General features: G+C 40.5%; 1 protein-coding gene across 1 annotated transcript in view; it reads left to right on the top strand.

Annotated features, from left to right (window-relative positions):
* The window catches only part of LOC136877754 (protein glass-like), a 46994-nt gene that overhangs the window by 2068 nt on the left and 21808 nt on the right, over window positions 1-23118 (top strand). The window contains exons 2-3 of the mRNA XM_067151961.2: window positions 9154-9361; window positions 15155-15346. Of these exons, the coding sequence (XP_067008062.2) occupies window positions 9154-9361; window positions 15155-15346 (400 nt within the window). The remainder of the gene's footprint in view (window positions 1-9153; window positions 9362-15154; window positions 15347-23118) is intronic.

The following is a 23118-nucleotide window of genomic DNA, read 5'->3' as shown; positions in this document are numbered from 1 at the left end:
TCAGGCGGCAGCGTGCCGGACTCTCATTTCTGGGTTCCCGGTCACTCCATGTGAGATTTGTGCTGGATAAAATGGAGGTGGGACAGGTTTTTATCCTCTATAATTTCATTTCATCTGTCATTCATTAATCATTGCCCCAGAGGAGTGCGACAGGCTTCGGCAGCCGGCACAATTCCTATCCTCGCCGCTAGATGGGGACTTCATTCATTCCATTCCTGACCCGGTAAAATGACTGGAAACAGGCTGCGGATTTTCATGCATATCCGATGTCTTATTATTATTATTATTATTATTATTATTATTATTATTATTATTATTATTATTATTATTATTATTATTATTATTATTATTATTATTAACAAATGTTCACCTCTGTTTCCAAGGAGTATCTCGCCTGTAAAATGGGATTGGGGCTCCATTGCCTGAATGGTCAGCGTACTGATCTTCGGTTCAGAGGGTCCTGGGTTCGATTCCCGGCCGGGTCGGGGATTTTAACTCTCTCGAGTCTAACTTATTCGCACATCCGTTGTACTTATTCGTATATCCGTTGTACATGACACAGAATCGTGCCATTTTCCTCGTAGCTTCTACTGCGTGTTTTTGCGGTTGTTTGTAGAGTGATGTGCTGCACGTAAATGAATATTTGTATTAAGACGATCATGAACACCCTGTCTCCGGGCTAGAGTAATAAATAATCCATTTCCTTCGCCTGAGATGTGAAGCCCTATTTTCATTCTCATCGCGGAATATAAAGCCTTATACAGACTGTAATTATACCAGAACCAGCGCGAGAAAATGTCTACTTCTTGGTAACGTCCAGTGTGCTGGAAGGTCCAAAGCAGAACAATGTCCTAATGTAAGAATTGCAAACTATATCACATTGCTTAATAGTTCTACTCTTACAGCCTTTCTATAACATTTGTTCTTAACTACGTCTAAAATAACTTCGCCATCATTTATACCATTTATCACTTCAGATTTCTATAGAGCAAATCTATTTTTATCAAAATCAGATCTAGAACATTCTTCCCTCTACTTAGTTCCGTCAGTTTCCGACTCAGCTGTCCTTTCCAGGTTAACTTATTTACCATTTGTTGGTCATACTTTCTGTAGTTCGCATTACCTTCCCAATTAACATTTAGTTAATTGAAATCACCCGCTATAATCACGTTGCTTTCTGTGTGGTTTTCCACATAACTGATTATCTTATTAAACAGTTGCCTCAGCGACACTCCTTCTAGGTCTGTACACATCAAAAGCATCAAGTTGTCTATTATCTTTAAAGATGAACCTTAAACGTAGAATTTCGTGTTTTTCATCCTTAAAAATTTTTCTTAGAACAAAATGAATGGTCGTTCTTCTATTGAGTCTATCTTGTCTCTACGATAAACACTCCAGTTCCGCATCCGCAACAGCATTTCTTAACGAAGATTCAATGCCTATTAAAATATGTGGTAAATATATCTATTAGCGGACGAGTTGGCCGCGCGGTTAGGGGTGCGTAGCTGTGAACTTATATCCTGGAAATAGTGGGTTCGATCCCCACTGTCTGCAGCCCTGAAGATGGTTTTCCGTGGTTTCCCATTTTCACACCAGGCAAATGCTGGGGCTGTACTTTAATTAAGGACACGGCCGCTTCCTTCCCGATCCTAGCTCTTTCCTGTCCCATCGTCGCCATCGTCTGTGTCGGTGCGGCGTAAAGCAAATTTGACAAAAGTGACCCTACTTAATTCCATACTTCTACAGTAAGAACTTAATGACATACTTTCTTGACTTCCAGCTCCCTGTAATATCCTCACCGCTCCATACTCCACCCCGTTTCCCTGAATGTACCTCTCCATAAACCTTCTAAACAAACCTCTTAATCTATACGTATCCATGCGCTACAAGCAAATGCCATCTAGGCGTAGATCCCTATCTCTACCCAACATTAGGATCTACAAATCTCTTTCCCAGTTTTCCCAATACCCACTCCATAGCTTCATTTTAATCTCCGATTGCCCTTCATTCAGTATCCTTCCTACTCAGCATCCCACTGATAACAATCTCGACTCCCTTAAACTTTTCCCACGCTGTCATAACCAGCCAACCAGCGATCTTGAGTGGTTCCACGACCACATATATGCCGAGGTTGAGCTAAATCAATCTTTATTTTCAGGTCAGAGATTTTGACACCAAACGGGTTATTTTAGTTGTTTAAATAAAGTTTGGAGCGATGTAGTCAGAGTAATATTCTAGATGGACAAACCGCACTTTAAATATCTGAACTAAATAACTTGTCGCTCTTTTCTTTTTGGCCACTCCGAGATAGGTAATGTGTAGCACTGAGTGGCCTTGATTCAGCATTTGCCTGGTGTGAAAATATGAGACCATCATGAGAGATTATTACGGCGGGCTCTCGAAATCATCATCTTCCGAATGGAACCTGTTTGGTCCGTACTGCGCATTTGGCTCGTACGGTTGTTATATTCTGTATAATTCTGGATAAAGTAAAGTCAGCCTCATTAATAATGACTGCAATATTATTTAATACCCGGTTGAACCTTAACATGAAATTCGATCACGTAGGGGGTACGAAAATATTGTAAGTAAAACATTAACTTATGAAGTAAACAAAGCCATATCTCAAACGAGCCATAAAAGTGCCGTTGGAGGAATGAAAGGTGAAGGTTTCTACTATCCATAATCTCAAGTCTAAGTAGGATAGGGCATTTAGTTCTATCGCCGGTGGTCCTTGCCCCTAGGAATTAACTTGATACTCTTTTTAATTTGTTTCACTGCGCACCGGGACATACAGGACTTACGCTGACGATGGGACAGGAAAGGGCTAGGACTGCGAGGAAGTTAACGTTGCCTTAATTAAGGTACAACCTAGCGTGAAAATGGGAATTAACGGAAAACACTTTTCAGGGCTGCCGATAGCAGGGTTCAAACCCAATGTTCCAAATGTCACCTGACGGCTACGTGAACTTAACTCTCTCGGTTAACCTGGTGTAGGTTGAGTGAACCTCAGAGCCATGTGGAAACCTCGTATCTAAATTTTTCGACTTCCTGATGGGAAATCGAACCTATATACTTCCGGGTGAACCGAGTACACCATTACGCCTCGGTTAGAGAAGCCCTCAATTTGTAAGTACGTAACTAAACTATTTTAGCAACAGTTTAGTTTGTTGTCATATGACTAACACATGGTAGCACATAGTTCAGGCAAACTTTCACAAGGTAAGCTACGAGCTGCAATAGTGATAGCCGCTCTATAGCATGAAATGAGATTCTCCAGCAGCATGGGGGTTAGAAGGGTGAAAAATAAAATGTTCAAAATGATGAGTGCACAGTTTTCGGGTTCGCTCGGTTGATTGGTGACAGTCCCTGTGACCGTTGGAATAGGGTACATCATATCTATAGCACGACGCGTTAAAGCAAATAGTTATCACTTCCTTGTATCATTCATTAGAAAGGGGCAACTACTTCTCAGACAATCTGGGCTACAACAAGGACAACAAAACAAAATAATCCAAAACTACAAAGTAGTTCGAGAGAGATCATTCACCATCACAATAAATAATCACTTGACACACGGGCTAATTAAGAGCCGGGCAGCGCATGGGGCACGCTGTCTGACCTATTGATGGTGGAGTAGCACACGTCCTCTAGTTCTATATTAAAATGAATCTCGATACTTTTTCATACCTTTTAATCTTAATTAGCATTTAATTTCAAAAGCTCCCTTACAACGTAAAGCTACGTGACATACACCACCGTGTAGAGGACATAATTGTACATGACGAAACATAATAATCACAACCTCTGATGACGTCACCACAGCGTAGGGAAGGAAAACAGTATGATGTCGACTGAAGTGCCTTTTATTTTACTATCGGCTTTAACTTCGGACTAAATAAAATAAATAATCGCATGGCCTCAGCTACCGTGTGCAGACATTTCAATTTGACGCCATCTGGCTGTCTGCTCGTCAATTTCGACGTTCCGTTTCACTCTAGGAACACTAGATGGCAGACCGAGTAAACCGAAACTCTCTTGGGTGTCTACAGCTGAGATTTAATGAATTTTGTCGGGTAAACACCAAATGTGTCACCAGAAATCTTTTACATGCCGACATCGTACGACATGGAGTATCAAATGGACTTTTTTCCGCCCATCAAAAATCCGACTACCTCTGCCGGGTTTGAACCCACTATCTTGGGATCCGGAGGCCGACACTCTACCACGGATCCACAGAGGCAGCTTCGGACTGAGTGCACGTATTTCGATGATCGAGACGTCAATAGATTCGTCTTGATGTCCCCCATCATTGTAATTCCTCCTTGGCATTTTTGACCGACAATCTTAGACATTTTGAAATTCTGTCAATGTACAGTGGTTTATTATGCCTTAAAGTTTATTCAAAATGATATCTCGATTATCGAAATACAACCTCTGAGTCCGAAGTTGTACTCATGGTTACCATACGTCCTGTTTTCCAGGGCATGCCGTCTGTTTCGTTAGTAAAAGGCATCCGACCGGGTTTTCTTTTCAGATTAGCGTAATAATATCCGGGTTTACAAAGTTTTCTAAAAGTCCTTAAAATTAAAAATACTAAAAACAGAAAATTACCGAAGTTACGCTAGGCACAGTAACATGCCACGGTAGATCGATTACCACCTATGATCGCGGTCATCCATAAAATCGATATTCATTAACTACTGATACTGATCGATCTGTCGATATCGCATTAAACAGTCCAAAACACCCTCGTCTCTCGCAAGTCGCACAGGTGGCAATGCTACAAATCATCTTGAATTATTAAAACTCCTCTAGCTTTGCTTTGTTTTGTTATCCTAGCCCGTTATGGCAATGTCGACAGGGTGTTTTCTTCAATGCAGACACAGAAAAGAAATAAGCGAAGTCCCTGTTCTGCAAAGAATATTTTAATTTTTCGGTACAGTTTCATGGGTATGTCTTGTCAACAGTTTTTTTTAAATGTGAAAGGAATGCCAACATTGCTGAATAGAACAGGATTATCTGATAAATATAACAAGACAAAAACAAAACAATAACTGATTGTACACTGTCCTAAACCTATTTGTGACAAGTTTCATTACAGTGTCTGCAGTTAATTTAAAGTTACGTGTAAGCCTGTACTATTTTAGCACCAAGAACTATATGCACTTTCATGCAAAAAATTTAACTGTTGTTTTCATTTGTTATTTTTTAAAGTGTCCTCTGTTTTCGAGTCACGCAGTGCGGTGAATCTAGTTATATTAAGTGAAATTTTCCAGACACTAGGAATCGATAACAAAATGCTGGCGCGTTCCAACCCATCGTAGTCCCCATTCGTTAAATAAATTCGCTGATTCTTTACCTGTCACGTGCTATAGGCCTCATTTGATTTTTGATGTGAACGATAGCTTCTGAGATGTAACGGAAAACTCTGTCCTTCTATTTCCTTACCACCGGTTTTTCTGTAATGCCTTCCAGGATAGGGGCAAATTTAAAGACACATTCACATCAAAAAATAATATATATGATAGTGCCCAGCGGATAAAGACACTCTGGAAATGACTGCGAGTTCAATTATGAAACCTTAGCAACGTTACTGGAAGTGAAATAAGATTTTCGATAACTTTACGATTTGCAAGTTGTTTGAGGTCAGTGATGCCAATCGGACCATAATTATGGGAGACGTACCAGAAGTAGCTCACTGAAACAGATAATAACGCTCCTATTAGGGTGTTCAAAAGTACCATACATCGAACAAGTGGCTGCGCGATTTGGGTGCTGTAGCCATCGGCAACCCTGAAGGCCACGGCCGTTTTCTTCCCACTCGTCGCCCTTTCCTATCCCATCATCGCCATAAGACCTAGGCCTATCTGTGTTGGTGCGACGTAAAGCAAGTTGTAGAAACATGTAAGTTACCATCATTTCTTTAAAATCATAAGACTTTCATAATTCTCGCCCCACCTACATACAGTTTATTTACTGCAAATATGACAATGTTGTTTTTGTCCATTTTATAGACTATTTTGATGCAGCTCTCCATCCCACCCTATGCTATGCTAACCTTTTAATTTCTACGTAACTACTACATTTCACATCTACTCTAAACTATTTGTCATATTTCTATCTCTTCTTCTGATCAAATTTCGCCAAACCGTTCTTCGATTAACAATTCAATTTAGTACCTCTTAATTCGTGATTCGATCTATACGTCTTTTCTTCAGGATTCTTCTGTAACACCTCACTTCAAAATCTTATATTCTCTTACTTTCTGAGCTAGTTATCGTCCGTCTGTAACTTCCATACATTGCCGAGCTCCAGACGAAAGCCTTGTTCTAAGTGAGTAAATTTTTCTTAAGAAATACGTTCATTGTTTATGCTCGTCTGTATTTTATGTCCGCCTTACTTCTGCCATCGTTAGTTATTCTACTACTCAAGTAACAATATCCATCTACTTCCTTTAATACTTCATTTCCTAATCTAATATTTCCTGCATCTGACTTCCTTTGACGTCACTCCATTACTTTTATTTTGGACTTACTTATTTTCATCTTGTACTCTTTCCCCAAGATTCTCTACATACCATTCAGCAATTTTTCCAGATCTTCTGCAGTCTCAGATAAAATAACAATAACATCGGCAAATCTCAGAGTTTTGATTTCCTCTTTCATTTCATTTGCCGATATGAACATTGAAAAGGAGTGGGGACAAATTGAACCCTTGTATCAGCACTTTTTCTGGATTGCTGCTTATTTTTCAAATCCCCCGATTCTTATCACTCCAGACTGATTTTTGTACAGATTGTAGATAATTCTTCTTTCTAGGTGTCTGATCCCGATGACCTTCAGAATCTCAAATACTGTGACCCAATCACGCCTACCATGATCGACCATGGGATGATCGTGACTTCCACGTTCTTTGAAGAATTCCTGTGATCACTGTCAGAAGCATAACTTCATATGCCGTGATGAAGGCCAATGTAATTTGGTGGAACGCTCGGTTTTGCTTTAATAATAAATAAGCTTTGTTTCAGTAACAAATAAGTGGCTTTAATCCAGATAATTATATTTATTTATTTTAATACAATGAGCCACTTAGTTTTCATTTCTCCAAATGTTTTCATTGATTTTCATGTATGCAGCATCTACCTTTCCTACAACCATACAACCTTCAATATCCTTGCTCTATTCTTTCATCCATTAATTCTGAGCTGCCCTACACTTCCTATCTACTTCATTGTTTAATCATCTGTATTCTTTTCTTCCCTCCTCACTTTTTGCATTCTTGTATTTTCTCCCTTTGTCAGTCAGGTATAAAATCTCCTGAGTTATCCACTGATCCTTATTTGTTCTTACTTTTCTTCCTAACATTTTTCAGTATCCCTACTGTTCTCATTCTTCACGGCTGTCGAATCTTCACCTACTGTGTTTCCTTCAGCCTTTTCATTTAGTACTTGTGCAACATATTCCTTAAAACAATCCAATGCCGTTTGTTCTTTCGACATAACTAGATCCCTTCTTCTTTTATTCCTTCCTTTCTTCAATTTCCTCAACTTCAGATGGCATTTCATGACCAACAAGATGTGGTCAGAGCCCACGTCTGCTTCTGGGAAGGTATTGCAATCCAATACCTGATTTCTGAATCTCGTCGTAATCATAATGACATCTACCTTTCCGTGCTTCGAGACCTCGTCCACGTATACAGCCATAGTTTGTGGTCTTTGAACCAAGTATTAGCAACGACTAAATAATTATGATCGGTGCATATTCAACCAGCCGACTTCCTCTTTCATTCCTTTGTCCCATTAAAACTTCTCCTGCGGCTAAATCAACTCCTGCATTATCCCTGTTTGATTTTGTGTTGATAAATATGTGGTCTCATGGCTTAAACCCCTGTTATTCCTGCCATCATACTTCACTTATACTAACTACGTCTAACGTTACTATATCCATTTCCCTTTTCAGATTATCTAACCGTCCACAACGATTCAAACTTCTAACATACCACGCTCCGACTCGAAAAGTGTTAGTATTCATCTTCCTGATTATTGCCCTTTCCTATGTAGTCCCCACACGGAGATCCGAATGGGAGGACTATTTTACCTCCGGAATATTTTACCCGGAAGGAAGGCACCATCAGTACATAATTCATTCATATAAAGAGAGTTGCATGTCCTCGGGAGTTAGTTACGTCTGTAATTTCCCGTTGTCTTCAGCCGAGTAGCTGTATCAACGCAACTAAGCCATGTTAAATATTATTACAAGTCCATATTAGTCAATCATCCAGACTGGTGCCCTTGCATATTCCGAAAGGCTGCTACCCCCGTTTCGATTAACTATTCGTTAATCTGGTCTCACGACAGATACCATCCGATATGGTTGTACCTACGGCTAGGCAATCTGATTCATTGGGATGCATAAGCTTACCCATCCTCTTTGTTCACAGGGGAGGAATATGAAAATATTGCATTATATTTCTCTACACATGTTAAGTAATATAACATTTAAAATTACTGTATTGGTATCATTCTTAGTAGTCTCATTAATGTTACGGCTGTGCAGTTTTTCATGGAGACTAACATCTGAGCCATCGGCTTGAAATTTGATCGTAAATGGCCCACAACACCAAGTAAAAATTAATTTAACGTGATGATACTGTAAAATAGCAACCTGCAAAACTTCGGAAACAGAAGTATAGAATTATTTGGGATAATGAACATGATTTCAGACCCGGTTATACTTCAGAGGTTTCGTTTTTTTTTCATACACAGATATTTATTTAGTTCAAAGAATGTTTATTGAAAAAATATGTTGTTGTTAAACAGCAGTAGTTGTTCATAATTATGTTCGAGGCATCACAAAGTGTATATTCTCAAATTAAGGAAACAATTGTTGAATGCAGAACATGCCTGTTTCTCTGTAATTTCAGTATTGCTGTACAAAAAAATACCACAATTGAAAAGTGTTTGTATCACAGTTAGTGGCTGACAGGTTGACACCACCGTTTGAGGGAGGACTGTTCAGGTGAATTTCATTTATGATGCTGTTACAGCAAACATTAATTAAGCCTACCCTCTAAGTGACACAATTTGTCAAGTAATCACAATATTTTGACCTCAGACAGGAACCATTCAATACAGTGGTGGGTATTTTTCAGGTCAGAGTTACCACCGCTCAAGGAAAAGCAGCCCCACGATATGGCGGATGTACTGCTGTCCCTCAAGCATGCCGTGGTACACCCAGGGCAGACTGGAGGCCAGCTCTCACCCACGTTCCAGGCCTACAGCTCGGCACAACAGTGTGGCGGTACTGCTGGTTACCAGGGGCCAGCCGCGTCTCTCTCCTACACCGTACATCCGCACCAGGTGAGGCTGCTGACGTACTACACCTGTTAAATCATTGCTCCGGCCACGAAATTCACGACATAGGGGCAAGAATCATACCTCTACTCCGAACTATATCATTCATGGATTATTTACATGAAAACGGGGGTGTCATACATGAACAAGTGCAATAATAAAAGGTGTATACTCGTTTCTCAGGGTAAATTACTTCAAATATATCCTCAAATACTCCAAATAAGTCGTAGGCTCCGTTGAAGTAAGGCTATCCATTCAATCAATCACTCAGTTCCCTAATATTCTGGTTATCAACTGTAAAATCATTTCTTTATGGCATAAAGAAATTCAATTAACTCCCATATAATCTCACTACTATGTACTATCGGCTACTTAAATAACAGAAATGCAATAATAACCCTATATCTAGTTTATTAGCATGCCAATATATATATAATAAAAATATCAATTCAGTTATCGGCAATGGAGAAAAGGAATCGTATGAAATTACAAAACCATTCTTGGATTGATGATTTTTTTGTGATAAACATAATTGTAAATCTTTAAATTATCATCGTTAAATTGAGTACATTTACATTATTCTCCAATAATATACCATTTTTCAATATTTTAAATTAATTTATGGGAAAAGGTAGGGACCATAACTTTATTCATCAAGAGGGAGTGGAATATCTTCCTGTTACTACTGTTTGGGAATGTCTTTGGGGCATCACTTGGATTCTCATCTTTACTTTTGGTTTGTTTGTTTGGATTCTCACTACTGACTCTTTATGTCACGAGATAAGTATTGTGTTGCTTAATTATGGTTTCAGAAACACCAATGCAGCTATAAACATTCCTATCATTGCTAAAATTTAGTAAATTAAAACTGTACACCATTATATGTACACGATAAACCAAATATCTATACTACAGAGTGCCATAGATGTAATAATAAATCAGTCTAACCTGCGAAAATCGTGCCACGTGAATTCCTGATCATATGCCAATTTGTTTACTTACATTCTCAAATATCTCATCGCTGTGCCAAGGTTTTGTCAAGGGAAAAACCGTTCTACCATTCAGCATTGACGCGCTGAACTTCTCGTATATTTATGCGAGATTCCATTTTACTCTAGTATATTTACACTACGTGACGTATAATAAACAAGTAACCTAGCAATATCTTTAGTTTGAAAGTCTCAACGAAACATCTAATGTTTGGATCAAATCATACATTCAACTGAACATGGCCTGAATCCTTCGCTTGCAGTGCTAACTTCAATATAAATACTATATGTAACACAGGAACTCGCAATTCTCTCAACTATCCATTACTCACGCGACGAACCAAATCATATTTCCTCATAATAACAACATTCTGCCATACTAATATTTCATTTCCTTCATATACCTCCATACTTTAAAAAAAATCTTCATTTAACTTCATTTAAATACTCTCTGTGTTACGGTAGAAATGATCCATAACCAGAACATTCTTTCACAAACTGCAACTCCATAATATTTCAACATTCCCTTACAATGCAATTATCGTACTGGCCATGTCTGCTGCTCACATTGACCACAATTACTAGGTTACGTTTCATATCTCGCATGCATTTCCTTAAACCACAACTGATCTGATGTTACACGGTCTGTTCATATAGATTGGCATTAAACATGTACTTATGCTCATTCTGATCTTGTTTCCATCAACCTAAAATCATCTCGCAAGCACTACGGTTATACTACAGCAAATGGCACATATCATCGGTTAATAATTGAAATTCACACTCTAGTATCCGTTCATTGGCACTAAATCTCTTACTGTTAGCACTCCTGCACTCAAACGAAATATTTTCCACCAAATGATTTCAAATTCAGTACGATGCAAACCATAATACTTATCTCGTAACGGGATTCTGCTGCTGAATTCCTCCTGGCCTAGGGCATCTTGGAACAGGCAGCCATCGCAGTCAAAAGATTACGTCATCTCCGGCTTCGGCTGGGAATCTTGTCTTGAGCTAATTTTCATCTTGAGCGATCTTTCCATCTGTTTAGGCTGATTCCTTCTTGTCACCAGTTCTCATGAAATGATAAAACAACAAATACATGGTAGAATGCATATTTCACTGGTGAACAGTAGGTTATTCAATGCGTATAATTTGCTATGTGATTCTCGTATCGGTCATAAATATCTCTCTTAACTTTGTTGATATCTTTAACTCAGCCTATTTCTCGTTAATTCTATTGCCTAAACAGATATTGTTTCCAACTTGAAAACAACAAATTATGCTTTTCTTAGCATAAACTGGCCGCTATGATATTGATTTCGGCCACTTTCATTTCAATGTTCGACCCGGCTGTAGTCTCTTTCTGCTTCAGTATTTGACCGACACAATAATAAATGTTCTTCTTTAAATTCTATGTTTATCCTGCAGATATTAGCAGTTAAACTCTTCAACGAAGTATCTATAATATTACTTTAATATTTAATATCACGTCAATCCCTTTCTTCTCTGCCAGTAGGTCGTGCTGATCCTCTTCAAACCGTGATTTTTTTCAAGGTAGCCAAGAATCAGTTCAATTCAAATTTTTTTACGGTCCATAATTATTTAATCTAGAAACTCTTTTCTTTGCGACCGATCGATATCGATTTACTCTATCTGTATTCTGTACATTTGTACATTGCCTGAAGCTGTTCTGCGCCATATTTGTCCACTGTTTCCATGACAGTTATCGCCGCAGATGTAACGTAATGGTACAGTACGTTACAGTGGATCTATAAGAATTACTCCCACACATTTATTTTTATAAGCTGATATCCCATACAACTTCTTCTTATTCTTCTTATTCTTCTTCTTGGCCAATTTACCTATTTATTTGGAATGGCACTAGATGTCGTCTTGGCCTAGTTTAACGGCCGGACGCCTATTCCGTAAAGGGGTGTGTTCACTATTTCATGTTTCTTTGCTGGTTGATACGTTGACGTGCCGTTCGGAGATAAAGAGATGTTTAAGACGAACACAAACACAAATTTTCCGAGCCAGAGAAATTAGCCATACGCAGGTAAAATTCGCAGCCTGGTTGGGTATCGAACCCAGGGTCATCTTAACTGAAAACCACTGAGCTGGACCCATTTCATACAGTATTCTGCATACCAAAGACATAATGACAATAGAAATAACATTTTTACAATTTGCTTTACGTCGCACCGACACAGACAGGTCTTATGACGACGATGGGATAGGAAAAGACTAGACGTGCTAAGGAAGTGGCCACGGCCTTAAGTAAGGTGCAGCCCCAACATTTGTCTGGTGTGAAAATGGGAAACCACGGAAAACCGTCTTCAGGGCTGCCGACAGTGGGGTTCGAACGCAATAACTCCCGAATGCAAGCTCACAGCTGCGCGCCCGTAACCGCACGGCCAACTCGCTCGCTAATAGAGATAACAACGTGACTGATCAGTGAATTAATAGGCAAATCACACACAGTACAGAAACAATTGTTACACATACAGCCCATTACGGATTTTCACCAGCCGGAATGACTGCCGCCCTGCCAAATGTCCCGTAGATATTGAAGTGTGATGTAGTTGGTGTGGAGACAGCCTCAACCGTACTTCTGGCTGCCATGGTTGGGTATACTCTTCTCATATAAGAAAATTTATCGGGTGGTCTCGCAAGGTGGAATGACATCACTCAGTGCAGGAATAAAATTCTTGAATTAACGTAGCCTATAATCGAACCAGGGTTATTTAGTAAAAGAGGCAGACACGATACCCGCACACCCCATCAGAAATGCAGAAATCAGTTATCGTCGCCATAAACCTATCTGTGTCGGTGCTACTAAAGCATTTGTAAAAAACTTCTCGCTGTTATTTCCCTATATGATTACGTGACAGAAAATATACTGTATATTTCGGCATATCTTATCCTGAATGCAAAGAGTGTCGTAACTCAGAAAAGTTTATATTAGTTACATCTCCATATGCAACTTTGAGAGGTCTAGCTTCCTGTAAAACTTTTGTAAATCTAACTTAAAATTGAGCGAATTTAACATAAAAACAAAAGTTTAGAAACTCTTTAAAATTTGCCCAGCACTCATGCATAATTGCCGTACCTATAGTTATGCAAGTTTGGCCTCGTAATAACGAAGTATTTGTTAGGTTTAAACTGTTGTGTGTGAAATAATTTCTGAATCCCCAATCCCAAGCGCGTATTTTTTAACAGCATTGGAAATGTAATAGGTTGATGTGTGAAGAAACATAGATTTTGAGTCATGACACTTTCGTACTCAGGGTACGATATCACAAGGATTTTCCTATCAACAGACCGTCTCTTGTGTTAGTGAGTTGTTCAACAGTAAATGTAAAATAAGACGCACCATGTCCCTGTTGTAGAGTACAAGTTCTTGGCAGGTACAGTTCGGTTATTACTAACAGATAATAATATATTTTTGTTAAGCAAATTAACTTGTATTTTCACGTAGAATGCCTTTGTAGTTTTGGAACTATACTCGGGTCGGAAAACATGGACGTCTTAAAGTCGAAATAATGCCCAGACAACACACGAGACGACGGTGTTCAATACAGATATCATTTAACCAAACCAAACCCCATGGCGCTACAGCCCCGAAGGCCATGGCCTACCAATCGACCACTGCTCAGTCCGAAGAGCTGCAGATTATGAGGTGACGTGTGGTCAGCACGACGAATCCTCTCGGCCGTTATATTCGGTAGCCTAGACTGGGTCAATATCTCTTTGTAAAGAGGAAAATCAATATTAGCAACAAGTGTCTGACCTCGTTATGACGTCAACGGATGATACAATAGAGCCACCATCTTGAGGTACTAAAATCACCGTGCCGCACAGCTAACAATCAGTATAGCTTTGGAGTCCGACGTGGCAGCACGTCGTATAAAGTATCGTTTGATTCAGCTCAGTGATTTCTTCAAGTATACGACCAAAATGGATCAAATAATGGAAATTTGAGAAAATTGTTGCTCCAAAACGTGCAGGAAGTTCCTTTCTTTTGTAATATGTCGCGACAGGCCAATAAATGGCTTAAAAGTTATCGAAAACGCATTCGACAGGACAGAGCGGATTGTCATAATTCAAAAATAATCCCAAATTACTTAGGCTGATCGTCAAAAAGCTTATCAGGAACGTCTCAAAGTTAGAAGGTTGAGGGTCGTGACGGGAGCTCCGCGCTATTGGAGTCCCAGCCGAGCACATCTACTAACTCAGTGGAACTCACAGATGTGGATGCTGATCACCCTGGTTTGATCGACTTTGTCTTGAAAATGTGTACATTTGTTTGCAATTTAAGAAATAACATGACAACAATAAAATTTTACAAGGCTAGATATTTTATTTCAACAATATCTATCACATGGTACGTATTCTAGGTCAAAACTTGCGGCTGTGACTCCGACACAGCCCCGTGCGGTTGTTGTTCTTCTTTTTGTCAGTAAAATGAAATGGTGTATGGCTTTTAGTGCCGGGAGTGTCCGAGGACAAGTTCAGCTCGCCAGATGCAGGTCTTTCGATTTGACTCCCGTAGGCGACCTGCGTGTCGTGATGAGGATGAAATGATGATGAAGACGACACATACACCCAGCCCCCTGTGCCAGCGAAATTAACCAATTTAGGTTAAAATTTTCGACCCTGCCGGGAATCGAACCCGAGACTCCTGTGACCAAAGGCCAGCATGCTAACAATAACCATGGAGCCGGACTTTTTGTCTGTTAGTGTGCTAGGTTAGTTGCTCTTCTGAAGGTACACACACACACTACCTTGATCTGTTTTTATGTTTCAGATGGTCTCTCCTGGAGGCACATACACTACCCAGTACTGTACCGCCTCACAGGACCAGACTATGTTCGGCGGGACTGCCGTTCCTCAGGCACAACATCACAACATGTTCCCCAGTATGAGTGTCAACGTGTCTATGAACATGACGATGCACGGCTACCCCGACAACCTACAGCACCAAGTCACGTGTCCGCAGGTACTATTATTATTATTATTATTATTATTATTAGTAGTAGTAGTAGTAGTAGTAGTAGTAGTAGTAGTAGTCGCAGTCGTAGTAGTAGTAGTAGTAGTAGTAGTAGTAGTAGTAGTACCGAACTCGTTAGCTGCAGTCGCGTAAGTGCGGCCAGTACCCAGTATTTGGGAGATAGTGGGTTCGAACCCCACTATTGGCAGCCCTGAATATTGCTTTCCGGGAGAGTTGGCCGTGCGGTTAGGAGCGCGCAGCTGTGAGCTCGCATCCGGGAGATAGTGGGTTCAAACCCCACTGTCGGCAGCCCTGAAGATGGTTTCCCGTGGTTTCCCATTTTCACACCAGGCAAGTGCTGGGGCTGTACCTTAATTAAGGCCACGGCCGCTTCCTTCCCATTCCTAGGCCTTTCCTATTCCATCGTCGCCATAAGACCCATCTGTGTCGGTGCGACGTAAAACAAATAGCAAAAAGAAGGTTGCTAGGAGAAAGGTTGTAGGCTACAACCTCAGTGAATTATGGCTACCTATTGTCAGAACCATTAGAGAATGATGCTTTAATGTTACCATTCGTTGTCTCTAGTATGGGGCTAAACTGGCGTCCCTCTTAGGGCACCATTTTAAGTTCCTTTTTGCCCTCTCCTAGCAACCTTTAATGCGTCGTTTCATTTCTCTGTTGTCTCCTGATGAAGAAAGGCAAGGTTCCTTCTGAAACGCGTAGAGTGTGTTTATAATTAATTACACGGCATAATCCTAAAATATACTTCATGAATAGTTACACGGCCCGTGAAAGTCTAAATAATAATAGGAGCGAAATAGTTTGCCACTGCTTTCCTCACTGAGCCAAAAAGTGCTATAGCAGCAAGACCAGCCCCACGAGCAGCAGTTCTCTTAACACTGAGGCCCAACAGTCGTCCCCCAAATGGCATTACTCAGCACCACCCATACCTCAGCAGCTTTTACACAATGACAGCCATAAATGGGACTGAGACTTCGGTTGAAGCTACAGTTTTCTCTGGTGTGTGCCAGAAGACAGATGAAAAATTACTGCACCAGGCGGTATACAATACCTAGCGAGGTCCTTATTTTATAAAAATTTAGGGTCTGTAGTTTAGTAGTTAGCTATGATTTACGCAGAATATTGACCTGGGTCCCATAGAATTAAGAAATGTTTCTGTATAGCGTATTTTATATTTCACTAGTTTTAGTACCCGGCGCTAAAAGGGTGCTTTTTAATGCTTACTTTTAGGATTTGTATTACCTGTTAATTATGTATGAAGTAAAATTTTGTAGATTTCTTAATTGTGACGTTGACTGGTGTTTTACAAACAATTTTGTAGTTTTGGAGTTATTGTTGTTTAATTTTAAGTTTTAAATTTTTTCGCGTTAAACTTTGTCCTCGTGGAAGCCTAGATTGTCTGGGAAGTAGGTGCTCCTTTCAAACCAATAATACAAATAAGTGATAACTGCATGTACTTACGCGTCGCGCTGTAGACATGATGTACACGGTTCCAACTGGAATTGGAACTGTCACTAATCAATCGCAAAAACTGTGTGGGCCTATTCACACTAATGCCGATCATTTTGGACATCTTATTTTTCACCCCTTCTCACCTTTATGTCGATGGAGTCTGAACTTACACTTAAACGGCATAAAGAGTGTCACAATGCATATCAAACGGCCTCGAAAACTACGAATTCGACACTAATATCCGTCGTTTTCGATTATGTTTACATGTCACCCCTCCCCACCCCATCCCTAGGAGTATATTTTTCCAAACAGTAGGTCATGTGTGTGCCAAGTTTAGTTGAGAGCTAATCACTTTGGACATTTTCTTTTTATACCCTATGCATTCGACAATAACATTGGTCGTTTCCAATATTTTACATGACACTCCTACCTTAGTAGTGCTAGGGCGTCTTGCTGGTTTAGAAATGTTTTGCAAGGGCTTAGGAATTGGTGAAGGGGCTGCCTGGCCGAGGCGGTAAAGGCGTACTCGGTTCGCCCGGAAGGACGTGGCTTCGAATCCCCGTCAGGAAGTCGTAAAATTTAAGAAATGAGATTTCCACTTCCGGAGGTGCATATGGCCCTGAGGTTCACTCAGCCTACACCAAAAATGAGTACCAGGTTAATTCCTGGGGGCAAAGGCGGCCGGGCGTAGAGCTAACCACTGTATCCCATCAAGTGCCGAATAGTGGAAGCCCTTACCTTCCACCAATCCCAGGGCCTTCATGACCTGTACGGAGATGACTTTGCTTTGCTTTTTAAGGAATGGGTGAAACAGCTTCCACAGGAACATGGACTATTGATATAGTCTCAGGTTCACGTAACGGCAAATGTTCACGCCGTCAACAAGTAGGCCTATACGCAAAATATTTCGAAAGACAATATGAAGTACCATTGTGTATTGGGTTACGTGGTTCAAATCCCAGTCACTCCATGTGAGATTTGTGCTGAACAAATCGGAGGTGGGATAGGATTTTCTCCGGGTACTCTGATTTTCCCTGACATCTTTCATTCCATCAAAACTTTCCTATATTATTTCATTTAATCTGTCAGTCATTAATCATTGCACCAGAGGAATGCGACAGGCTTCGCAACCGGCACAATTCCTATCCTCGCTGCTAGATGGGGGCTTCATTCATTCTATTCCTGACCCGCTTGAATGATTGCAAACAGGCTGCGGATTTTTCATTTTAACGCTAAAGTGAAAAAGATTTTTTTCCCAGCACAGTGTAGGGCTACCCTTCCGTACTTGCTCAACTAAAGTAGGTTGTTTCCGATCAGATTACCACAATAATATGCACAAAAACTTCGAAGCGTCAAGACCGAATCTACCAAAATAAGTAAACTAACATGTTGTCCACCAACTTAATAAAAGTAGTAGTCATGTATTATCTTCTTGGTATCTTATGCTTAGGCACCCTTTGGAAGAAGATGCGGAGTACTGCACTGGTGGCGCAACACAGAAAAAAACCCTAGATTGTTGGTTCTTTCAGTCTATGATGATGATGATGCTTGTTGTTTAAAGGGGCCTAACATCGAGGTCATCGGCCCCTTTCAGTCTAAAGATAGTTCCTCTTACTCGTTATCATTACACTGAACGATATCTCGCATTCTGATCTAGAAACAGGAATTACCACAGTCATATGGCACTAAATTTCGATCTGATCGTTTGCTGAGACTGAAGGGTGTTTTTGAGGTTTGATTCTCATATTTTTGCATTCATGAGGAGAGCAAAGGCTTGACAGTAGAGAATGGGGCTCGGACAGCAGGAAAGGCTAACATTCTGGTCACCTGCATGACTTACGGTGCAATACTGATCGTGTTTCAGTGGTGCAAGTGTGGACGATTCTATGGATTTAGTGATGATGATATTTGTTGTTTACAAGGGCCCCCTTACGAATTTATTAAAACACTGGCCGCCTCCATGGATAAATAGTTAGCGGGCGGCCTTTGGCCCAGGGGCTCCCGGGTTCCATTCCTGGCCGGGATTGGGATTTTAACCTTCATTGGTTAATTTCTATTGCTCGGGGCTGGATATGTGTTTACCGTCTTCAGCATTAGAATACATCACAGGCAGTGGCATGCACTGAACCCCATCTACCCCAGCGCTGCTGGGGTAAAGGACTTGGTATTAACATTTTCTAATTATTCCTTAGAACGCTTTTCATAATGTTTAAAAAATTGCAAACATCTAAGCCAAGCCAAGTACAGCTGCCTCAACAATCCACTCGCACTACCGCAGTTCAGCTTCTCCAGCGAGCTGGGTTTCCTAGCTGGCGCAAAAGAGAGCTACCCCAGCGAAATTTAAGGTCGCTTGGATGGTGCATGCACTTGAAGCTTCCTTGTCCTGGGAGCTGGGCGGAGCTGTAGGCCCTCCCCCGACAGAAATTTACGGCGACAGGCCAGCTAGCTTAGGTAAGGTAATGTTAATTTTAATACTTGATACTCGAAGTCTTCAGCGTCACACACAAGAGACTGCAAGAAAAATATCAACATCTTAACAGTATAGCCACTTGCACTTCGTCTTGCTAATAAAAATAGAGCCAATTTATGAAATCAATCGTAATATAGAAAAATATATTTTAGTCTTGGGTTTCGGCATGTATACAGTTTCTTCGAGCAATTCTTTGATGGCAAGTGTAGAGTATAAACTTATGTGTTCCGATAGCCGCAGAAAAATATTTTGGTTGCCCAGCATGAGCACAGAGTTAAGCGCGAATGGTTGTCTGTGATGGTGTTTATAGTGAATTTTTGTAGTGTTCCTATTGGATTATAGGTGAAGGTTTCATGGTTCATGAATATAACGTGTGTTATACGTCGTGACAAATATTTTCCCTCGTTTGTCGTTATTGCACGTACGCTCAGTATGCGAGTGAAACTAGAAAACTTCAGCGACTATAAAATACCAGTTAAATCTTGCTGATTAGTTTAGATTAGTATTTTTAAGTAAAAAAACAATAGTTAGTCCCAGTGTATAATTGTAAAAACCATGACTGTACTATCACGAAGCGTCACCGGATGAAACTGTGAGTACATTGTTTAAAATCTGCTATAGATTAAGTTATGATGGTGTCGTCAGTGCCGTGGATATCAATTTGGAAATACGTGCGAGCGGGTGGTTGAAAATATTCTTGAAAGATCTTTTTCAGGTAGACCTTTCCACCTTATAAAATGGTAGGTAATGTTCACTTTAAAGAGTGTAGTGGGCGCTACGATTGTTTATATTTAAAAAACTTTTTTGTAGCTGGGGTAATGAATATGTTCACCGCACGCCACTAATCACAGGTAGGTCCCCCCATCCTCACAGAAGCGCAGGTCGCCTATAGGGCATCAATTTGAGAGACCTGCACCATGCCTCTTCGGAAGCCGCACACTATTGTGCCTTATCAAATTGTCTTAGAGTTTTATCACCATTTTTTGTAAAAATTAATGATAGACATACCCTATTAATATTTTAAAACCGAGCTCGATAGTTGCGGTCGCTTAAGTGCGGCCAGTATCCACTATTCGGGAGATAGTAGGTTCTAACCCCACTGTCGGCAGCCCTGAAAATGGTTTTCCGTGGTTTCCCATTTTCACACCAGGCAAATGCTGGGACTGTACCTTAATTAAGACCACACTCACTTCCTTCCAACTCCTAGCCCTTTCCCGTCCCATAGTCGCCATAAGACCTATCTGTGTCGGTGCGACGTAAAGCAACTAGCAAAAAAAATAAAAAAAAAATAAAAAATCTAAGTTCAGTCGATTTAATAATAATAATGATAATAATACTTTGATAGCTAAAAAGTCAAATCAAGTAATTATTTTATACCTATAACATTAAATAATCGAAATATTATTTCATTTCTAAAATTCTCCTTTATTAAACCCAGTTTACCCAGACCAGGCTGTCCCACTACACCACGAGAACTGACAGCATCCATTTGTCATTATTTTGCAGAAGGGCGTAGGCTATTCATTCTGCCCATTAACATTACGTATTAATGCATGTGGGCTGGTGACACAGAACCACATTTTATGGTCGCTTGCGGTAAGACGAGGTGGAGAAGCCAGTTTCTTTGAGTACGCCATGTAGCCCAGAGGGGATTATCCACACAACTCTTTAGCAGCAGCTTGAGGTGGGGGAGAGAGAAATTATCAGGTTTTGTATCGAAGAAGCCAAGTTCCACAGAGCTGGCGATCAATACGCCGCTCCATCCGCCATTTGTAGTTACGGGAATCAAAAGAAAACTTGAAGCTCCTCCCATTCCGCCAACACCCCCTCCCAACGACGTCATCGCGCCGTTGTCATCGCAACCAACCAAAATGGCCACTCGCCGTCGAAACAACCCCTCGTGACTAATCATGGGACTAACCCTGACTTCTCTTTTATAGTTATTTTAACAAAACAGTTTCCAAATACAGTCTAACATAAAAGTGATTTAGGCTCGACAAATTTCGTACATTTAAATACCGAAACACAATGGTAATTTTCTCCATATTATGTTTGACTAGCTGATATACCCGTTGTGGTGCTTATGACGGTGATTATTGTTTTTAGAGAATTTACAACTGGGCAACCATCCTCTATTAACACTAATCAGAAGGAAAATGGAAGGGATCCAACACTTCGAAAAATGAAAATATTGGCAAACGAAATACACAAAGGCTGTGAAAATGCAAGACTCCCTGGCCTCGAAATCCTAATAACGTTGGGGTCGGAAAATAACAAGAGTTGACCAAGAGAGGTCGAAGAGGAAGGATGAAAGTGAGGAGCCTGTAACAAGTAAGAGGAATCAATGCCAGACTAAGCTAGGGGAAGTGTGGTCGCTAATCCACACCCCCAATTTGAGAGCTCGTAATCCCCCTTTTAGTCGGCTCTTGCGACAGGCAGGGATACGATACCGTGGATGTTATTCTACTGCCCGCATCATTGTGGACGGGTTAAACCTATGGCGTGAGACAGGACACCGAAGTGAACCATCACCAATCACCAATGTTGGTCTTAATCATAGAATATAGCCTACGTTAATACAAAAAATACCAAATTACTGTAGGTTGCCTAGCCGAAGCGATAAAGGTGTCCTCGGTTCACCCGAAAGGACCTGGGTTCGATTCTTCGTAGCGAAGCCGAAAAATTCAGAAATTGAACTGCACTTCTGGAGTGGCGTAATGGCCCTGGAGTTCATTCAGCCTACATGAGAAATGAGTATCACGCTAAATCCTGGGGGAAAAGGCAGCCGGGCATGCAGCTAACCACTATATCTCAATAAGTGTAGAAGTTGCGAACAGGAGAAGCCTTCATCTTCCTACCTTCCAATTATCTGCTTTCAGCAAATTATTTACGAATAGTTTTAAGCACTGTGAAACATCAACGAAATATATTTTTTCCTAGAAATAGTGTACAAGCCTAGGCTATACATCCAGCAAGAAACTCATCCAACTTTTTAAGGTCAGTAGTGCAATGTTGCCGATATCGTGAAAAGCGCCTCGCAACGTCTAGTTCTCATGTGCTATTATATTTCTAAAAAGAACACCAGTAGGCCTATACTCATCAGTCTATGACCACAAAGATCCTAATTTACATAAACAATGGAAAAAATGTGTTAGACTGTATAAGGTAGGCCTACAGCCGGTAGAGTCTCTCGTAAACTGTAATTAGAAACTACTTGAACTTTTCACATCCTCTTTTTTATTCAATTTTCAGTTGTTCAATTTTTAGAAATTATCAAAATTATATTGAATGATATGAGAAGTAAGAGATGTAGGCTATGATTTACCATGTAGCCTAGTTTCTTTTTAAAAGAGGCCAGACCGGGCGAGTTGGCCGTACAGTTAGGGCCGCGCAGCTGTGAGCTTGTAGCCTAGGCCTATCCACTGTCGGCAGCCCTGAAGATGGTTTTCCATAGTTTCCCAGTTTAACACCAGACACATGCTGGGTCTGTACCTCAGTTAAGGCCACAGCCGCTTCCTTCCCACTCCTAGGCCTTTCCTGTCCCATCATCGCCATGTCGGTGCGAGGTTTCCGTAGCCACTACATTCGTTCTCCAGATAGTGTGCTTTTGATCTTATTCGATTTCTTATTGGATCTAGTTTCCTCCCGCATATGTTTTCCATAGGCTTTAGATATTTTCGTAAACTATGACAAATTCATCAATTTTTAGGCATGAAACAAGGTACGGTATTTTTTATTTATGGTACCGTTTCAATTTTTCTGCTGTTTTCTGATAGATGTTGTCCAAATGACACCTCACTTGCCTCTGCGTGACATATAGCCTACACGCCAAGCCACA

The sequence above is a fragment of the Anabrus simplex genome, chromosome 7, assembly GCF_040414725.1.
Source record: "Anabrus simplex isolate iqAnaSimp1 chromosome 7, ASM4041472v1, whole genome shotgun sequence".
In the NCBI taxonomy this organism is placed as follows: Eukaryota; Metazoa; Arthropoda; class Insecta; order Orthoptera; family Tettigoniidae; genus Anabrus; species Anabrus simplex.
Note: the sequence above shows the minus strand (reverse complement) of the source record. Positions and strands in the feature narration are given on the sequence as shown.